The following is an 8,269-nucleotide window of genomic DNA, read 5'->3' on the forward strand; positions in this document are numbered from 1 at the left end:
AAAACGTTTCGAAAAATCTAAAACACGATATCTGTGACTGATGAGTGATACGATAACCGAAAAATCGTGATAGCTCGGCCGCCGCCGCGAGGAAGTAACGCGATTGGCCGGTCTTAAGAAACCCATGGAAGAAAAACGTAATTCTTCCATGGGTTGCTTAGAGCGATATATATAGGGATTCACGTTTTATATTATAAGACTAGCCCTCCGTGCTAGCTGGGGGAGACCCCCAGACCCCCTTGGTCGGTGAAAAGTGGGTACCGATGGCGGAGACAGAGTCGTTTGAATTATTAAAATCATTGCTGTACTCGCCGGTCAATCAATAATCAAAAGTCGTAGCAGGTGATAACGATTTATGATGAGGCGTGGAGGTATCGTTTCGAAAGCGGCAAATTTGAAATCCCAGTTCAACAGTCGATACGGTCCAGTCTTGTGCTGTTATGAATGTCGAAACGAAAAGCGTAAAGCCGAATGCCGTATTTAAATGTCTAGCAAGTCGGTCACGTCAAGTGAATACCGATTTCGGAGACTGTATGGTTAGAATTTTGTACATAGCGCCTGTAATGTTGCACTACCATAATGGTAGACGATATGAGTAGTTAATACGATTGACGTCGCGATATGTGGATTTATAATAAAAGGTTTTTGTGGTAACCCGTCGAAGGCGGCACTATTTGAAAACCGTGTTCGAGCGTCTATCAATTCGTATTAGAGAGTCGGTAATCAAAAGTCGACCCACATGAAACGTAAAATATAATATCATATACAATATCTCAATATCATAATTAATCAATTAATCAGCCACACTGTCAAAACAATACAAATTAAAGGATAAATGTTAAAAATTACCAATAACAATGAAATGAAACCGACGGACTACTTGTGTTGGTAAGAATGAACGTAAAAATGTCCGACGTGCCAATGACATAAAGTGAATTACACACATACCTTCTTCTTCTTCTTCGGTAAACTCGGCCACTATGACCATCCCGACATACATCCTTGCCTCCAGTTTTCTCTATTCGATGCCTGTAATCTCCAATCTTCTCCTCCACCTAATGCTTTCACATCATCCCTAACTCCATCCTCCCATCTCCGACGTGGTCTTCCCAGCGGTCTTTTTCCATTAGGGTTCTCCTCCAGTACCATACGTATGAGTGGGTTTTGACTACGCCAGGCATGCCCAGCCCAAAGCAATCTTTTGTTCTTTATCGTTTCGAGTATACTGGGTTTATGAAAGAGTGTCTCTAGTTCATCATTCTTCCTTATTCTCCATTCCCCACTAAGCCTGTCCTTTACTGGTCCAAAGATCTTCCTCAGTATTTTTCTTTCCAGAACTAAGAGTTTTCTTTCATCACTTTTCCTTAATGGCCACGCCTCAGCTCCATAAGTAATAACAGGTCGTATTAATGTGATGTATAATTGTAATTTTAACTCTCTTGAAAGTGATCTTGATCCCAGTAATTTCGCAAGACCATAAAGGCATTTATTTCCTGACTGAATTCTTGTTCCTATTTCTATTTCGACTTCATTTCTCTCTGAAAGTATGGATCCTAGGTACTTAAATTGTCTTGTTCTTTTGAAATTTCGGTTGTTGATGTTAAGAGTTGGATATAATCTTATAGTGTCTCGTCTTCCTACTACCATATATTCCGTTTTGTCCTCATTGATATGGAGTCCAACTTTCAGTGCTGCTTTCTCCAGCCGGTTTAATAAATCTTTTAGTCCGTCTTGTGAATCCTCCATGATCACCAGATCATCTGCATAAGCCAGAAGTCCTATGGACGATTCCTGGAATTTAACTCCTTTTTGCGGTGTAATATTCATCTCTCTTACGACTTTCTCTACTACTATATTAAATAAGATTGGTGACAATGATTGGGTCTGAGTTTGTATTTCCAACCTTAACTTTGACAAATGTATCCAAAATGCTTATCCCAACCAATTTTATAAGCTTGTCCTGGAAATGGAATTCTCTCAAGATGTTTATTAAGCTTTCTCTATGGATGCTATCATACGCCTTCTTAAAATCTATGAAAAGAACGTGTATTTCTCTATCGAACTCCCAGATTTTTTGAAATATTTGTCTTAAAATAAATATATGGTCTGTGGTCGATCTTCCCGGTCTGAAGCCACCTTGGTAATTGCCAATAATTTGTTCTGCTTTTGTTTTTATTCTTGTTAATAAAAAATTTTATACGCCACGTTTAAGAGGGCTATCCCACGATAGTTATTGCAGTCTTGTTTACTTCCCTTTTTATGAATTGGACAGATCACCGCTGTCTTCCACTCTTTAGGCATTTTTTCAGTTGTCCAGACTTCGTGAATTACCTTCCATAACCACATTACCATTTCCTCTCCGCCTTCCTTTAAGAGCTCTGATTGAATGTCATCCTCTCCGGGGGATTTGTTATTCTTTAGCATGTTTATCTGTAATTTTATTTCTTCCAAGGTCGGTTCTTCACAATCCCGTGATTCTTGGATTTCCTGATTAAAATTAAAATTAAAGGTTTCATTCGGTTCTTCACAGTTTAGCTAGTTTTCAAAGTAGCTAGCCCATTTCTTTGCCAACTCTTCATTTGTAGTTATCAGGGAGCCATCATCATCCCTTAGAAATCTTTCTTTCTTTTTGTATCCACCTCTGAGATCATTCACTCGCTTATACATATCCCTAGTTCTGTGTGTTTTATAATCGAGTTCTGCTGTTTCTAATATGTTTTGAACGTATTTTCTCTTTTCACATCTCAATATCTTGCTGGCTTCTTATTGGCGAGTTCTAAATCTTCTCAGCGTTACTTCGTTGTTAGTGTCAATTAACCACTCTTGTCTTGCTAATTTTCTTCTTTGTACAGCTTCTTCACAAATCGTATTGAACCATGGTTTTGTTTTCGATACTTTTTTTCCCAAGACTTTCGATGATGCTTCATTTATGCTTTCTTTTACATGTTCCCATGTTTTATCAACATTTAAGTTTCTTTCTATATCTAGTTGTTTACTTTTAATAATATTCTGAAAGCACTCTACATACTCTTTGCATATTTGTTTGTCCTTTAGTTTATTTATATCGGTACGTCCTTTGTTTGTTAGATTACCTTTCTTATACTTCTTAATTTTTACTTTCATCCATATACCAACCAATAGGTGGTCCGAGTCCATATCAGCTCCCCGTAAAGTTCTTATATTCAGGATACTATTTTTGAATCTATTATTTATTAGGACATGGTCAATTTGGTTTTTATGTCTCCCATTCGGCGAGATCCATGTATATTTATGTATGTCTTTTCGTTGGAACATAGTACTTTTGACCACCAAATCCTTTCCTAAAGCGAAGTCGATTAATTTAGTACCATTATCGTTGGTGCTGGAATGTAGGCTGTAGTTTCCAATAGTCGATTTGTAGCGCTCTTCCCTTCCTATTTTTGCATTGAAATCACCTAATACTAATTTTATATCACCTTTTGACGTGCCAAACGTATCTTCTAGTGTTGCATAAAACAGCTCTTTTTCTTCTTCATTCTTATCCTCAGTTGGAGCATGCGCGTTGATTAATACCATGTCAAAATTGTCTGTTTTAATTGTTAAAGTTGTAATTCTCGGATTTATATCTCTAAACTCCTTTACTGAATGTATAATTGATTCGTGCACAGCAAAACCGGTTCCCAGTTTATGACCTTTTTCGCATTTTCCGTTAAACATACCTAAACAATACCTACATCATCAAGAGTGTATAGTGTAGGTACATGATAAATACCCACGCATGGAAACGCCATCGACACCGTCAACGTTTATACAGATCCCACAAAGTCGAACCAAAAGTGACATTTTAACATTTTAAAAGCAAACAGAAACAGTTGTTTTTAAAATATTATTTGTACATGGTACATTATTATTGTTATTGCATTACTATTATTTTAACGTCAAAAGTAACATGACATCATAATATTATGGTGGTATAGAGAGTGGAAAATAACTTCTAAAAGGCAGTGATTGAAAAATATATGTGAGGGGCTGAAGGCCTCCCAATTTTTTTACTCTAATTGCGTCTATGTGCAATACAATTGAAGTACGGTTAGGTTAAAATACAGATATAAGAAGATGAGTTGATTAGTTTGTACATTCATATTTATAAAAGTAAGTGTAGATACTATAAATTATATGGTAAATCTGAGCCATCTGAGGTGAATATTTGTATCATGTGAGTACTATGTAATTGTATGAAAGAAAGTCCATTATAAACTATATTGTGAAAATGTATAAGTGTTTTGTTCATTTGTTAAATGTACAATAACTGTAACTCTACCTTTTATTGAGTGCGTGTGTGAACTATGCAATAGAAACATAGTTCAATATCAATACGGTCAAATTATTCAATTGTATTTTGTTTTGAGCAGTAAAACAAAACAGAAGAACTACTTTTTTGACCACTGATAACTTGCTTTATCTTACATATAAAATCAGCAACTTTCACGGCGTATATAGTAATAAACGTTATATAACAAATACAAATACAATACAAATACAAATAGCAATTCATGGTGATACATAATAATAAGTTAACTTAAGCATATACGATGTACAGTTAGTTCTAAAGTATAGGGAGCATTGATAAGAGTATAGCATGTGGAATGATGAAATCCGTAGTACACATCTTACAATTAATAAAGAATTCAGTAGAAAGCCATTTAGCAGAACTCAACTGTTTGTAGTTAAAATACCTAGGTACCGATGTGTTATGTATGTAGGTACAGACAAACAACTGTTTAAGAAAACATATAAGTATAAGTTGATATAGTTTTGAGTTGTAACACATTTAGTGTAGGTGTAAGTGTGTGTGTCTGTCATAGGCGCTGTAGTGGGGGAGGGGCTGTAGGGGCTAAGCCCCCTAAAAAACATTCAAAGTCCCCCTAAAAACCACGCAAAGCTTTATATTAAAAAAACAATAAGTGATTACTATTGAAAAAACGAATAATAGAAAACTTGTTAACTTTGAAGGATCATCATTACTTATAAATCAATATTTGTTTGAAGTTATACCTTATGAATTGAAATGTGAGATGATTGTTTTGAAAAATATGATGAAATGAGTTACTATAATATATCTAAAGATACAGTTCCAAATCTTTTTGAAATGATTCAATTGGCTTTCACTCATCAGGTCAATTCCGTCTACTTGCAACGGCCATTTTCTGCAATGAGAAGAAATAACAATTACCTCAAATCTACTATTATGTCAAAGGAACGGTTTTCGAAATAAGCAATACTTCATATTGATAGAGATGTTATATTGTTGACAACGAAATTATTTTAAATAGAAAAATAAGAATATAAAATGTAAAAACTGTATTAAATCTGTTACCTATACTTATAAAAGTTTATTATTGTTTTATTTTTAAGTTTTACTTGCCTGGCAATTAGCACGTTTTTATAGAGGATAAAGGATAACTTCTGATAGTCAGTGATTGTAAAATATATGTGAGGGGCTGTGGTGTGTGTGTGTGTTCGTATGTACACAGTTTTACCTAATTAACACTAATACAATCATAATGTTGGTTAATCTACTTGTGACAGTAAACTTGAGACAAAAATTGTTGAATGTTCTCATGTGTTGTTAACTGTACAGTATAGTCTATACTATATGCATTAAGTGGGTAAGATTTATGTTTTGCAGAATATTTATATCAGATACTTATAGTATCATGTGAGTACACCTACAGTGTACTTATATGGAAGAAAGTCCATTTTAATATACTGTGAAATGTATAAGTGTTTTGTTCATTTGTTAAAGGTACATTTAAAATAAAAGTGAGCTATAACTTATAAATAACTGTAACTCTACTTATTGTGTGTGTGTGTGTGTGTGTGTGTGTGTGTGTGTGTGTGTGTGTGAACTATGCAAAAGAAACATAGTTCCATACAGTTATACCTCAACAACATATTATTAGGTACTTTAACAACATAAAATTTTCAATTGTATTTTATACTGAACAGTAGAACAAAACAGAAGAATGTTTAATTGGTGTGTTCATACATACATATTCATAATCTTTATAATAATTTACTTATAAGTGTTTAATATGCCTATGAGTTTTGCAGAAACAAAATTTGTTGTTGACTCTACAACATTAAGTGTAGGCACCCATATGTAGTGTTATGTAATTAACTTTCAACAGTATGATTGGAGTGAGAAATGTTTATGTCTTGAGTACAGAATTTGGAATTATGAAATCCCTAGTACACCTCTCACAAATAAAGATTTCAGTAGAAAGCCATTTAGCAGGACACAACAGGTGGTTTTAACTGTTTGTAGTTAAAGTACCTATCGATACCAATGTGTTATGAGTAACATTAAAATTGTGTAACACTATTTAATGTAGATGTGTATGTGTGCGTTAGTATGTACAATACAATTAAAACATGGTTTTACCTAATTAACAATAATGCAATCCATAGCCAAAACTGCTATAAGATGAGTTATAAAATATTTGTTAATCTACTTGAATGAGCTTATGTGTTAGTAACTGCAGTAAGTGTAGGTACTATACTATATGTATTAACTATTAAGTGAATTTATAAATTACATAGGTATATGATTGTAGCATCTCATGTGAGTAGAGTGTACTTGTAAGAAAGAAAGTCCATAATGTGTTTTGTTCATCTGTTATTGGTATATTTTAAATAAAAGTTAGTTATAACTTAAAAATAAAGTAACTCTACTTATTGTGTGTGTGTTTGTGAACTATTCACCTAAACAATATTAAAATACGGAATATTCAATTGTATATTGTTTTGAGCAGTAGAACAAAACAGAAGAATGTTTAATTGGTGTATTCATACATGCATATTTATAATCTTTATATTAATTTATTTATGTTGATTAGGCTGAAACAATAAGTGTTTAATATGCCTGTGAGTTTTGCAGAAACAAAATGTGTTGTTAACTCTACAACAGTAAGTGTGGCACCCATAGGTATATGAGTTGTGAATAATTATCAACAGTATGATCGGAGTGATGCGTGCCATGTCAGTGGCGTAATTAGGAATTTGTCTTAGGGGGGGGAGATAAACATACTTAGATTTTCAAGTACAAAATGTATTAATAAATGTGCTTTAAAATTCTACACAATTTAGTACCTATACAATATTATAATAAAACCTAACGCCTAACGGGACCTACCTACTATTTGAGTTGTTAAACGTATGAAAACAACTACTCTTAAGCTGTTTTTTTCTCTAACGAATAGTGAATTAAATGTTGTTAAACCGATTAACTTTGTATGAATTGTGTAGGTAATAAAACCTATTCGGCATGCGTAAGCCCCGTAAAAAAACATTCAAAGTCCCCCTAAAAACCACGCGAAGCTTTATATTATAAAAAAACAATAAGTGATTACTTTTGAAAAAACGAATAATAGACAACTTGTTAAAATTAAACTTTGAAGGATCATCATTACTTATAAATCAATATTTGTTTGAAGTTATACCTAATGAATTGAAATGTGAGATGATTGTTTTGAAAAAAATGATGAAATGAGTTACTAACTATATTTAACCGTCGAAGAAAATATATCTAAAGATGAAGATATACAGTTCCAAATCTTTTTGAAATGATTCAATTGGCTATCACTCTTCAGGTCAATTCCGTCTACATGCAATGAGAAGAAATAATAATAACCTCAGATCTACTATTATGTCAAAGGAACGGTTTTCGAAATAAGCAATACTTCATATTGATAGAGATGTTATATTGTTGACAACGAAATTATTTTAAATAGAAAAATAAGAATATAAAATATGTAAAAACTGTATTAAATCTGTTACCTATACTTATAAAAGTTCATTATTGTTTTATTTCTTATTTTTAAGTTTTACTTGCCTTGCAATTAGCAAATTTTTGTAGTGTATAAAGGGCGGTAAAGAACTTCTAAGAGGCATTGATTGAAAATATATGTGAGGGGCTGAAGTCTTTGGTGTGTGTGTGTGTGTATTGTATTTGTATCTACATTATGCAATTTAAACACTAAATATATAATACTGTATGCAGAATATTTATATCAGATACTTGTAGTAACATGTGAGTACCTACAGTGTACTTATATGAAAGAAAGTCCATTATAACATACTGTAAAATGTATAAGTGTTTTGTTATAAGTGAGTTATAACTTATAAATAACTGTAACTCTACTTATTGTCTGTCACACACAGTGTGTAGGTGTGTGTCTGTGTTTGTGTATGACCTATGCAATAGAAATATATTCGATTATATTTTGTT

General features: G+C 33.0%; 1 protein-coding gene across 1 annotated transcript; it reads right to left on the reverse strand.

The window, feature by feature from the left end:
• Window positions 1-2,763: 2,763 nt before the first annotated feature.
• LOC149056714 (protein CFDP2-like) lies at window positions 2,764-3,696 on the reverse strand. The gene has a single exon (XM_089223147.1). It carries the CDS (start codon window positions 3,694-3,696, stop codon window positions 2,764-2,766), a length of 933 nt encoding a protein of 310 aa, XP_089079273.1.
• Between the last annotated feature and the right edge of the window lie 4,573 nt (window positions 3,697-8,269).

Source organism: Diuraphis noxia, unplaced genomic scaffold (genome assembly GCF_037042655.1).
Source record: "Diuraphis noxia isolate RWA-SAM2 unplaced genomic scaffold, SU_Dnox_SAM2 contig0003, whole genome shotgun sequence".
Classification (NCBI taxonomy): domain Eukaryota; kingdom Metazoa; phylum Arthropoda; class Insecta; order Hemiptera; family Aphididae; genus Diuraphis; species Diuraphis noxia.

Excerpts from the sequence above, each read along its gene's own strand:
- LOC149056714 (XM_089223147.1), bottom strand. The coding sequence starts at position 3,696 with ATGTTTAACGGAAAATGCGAAAAAGGTCATAAACTGGGAACCGGTTTT.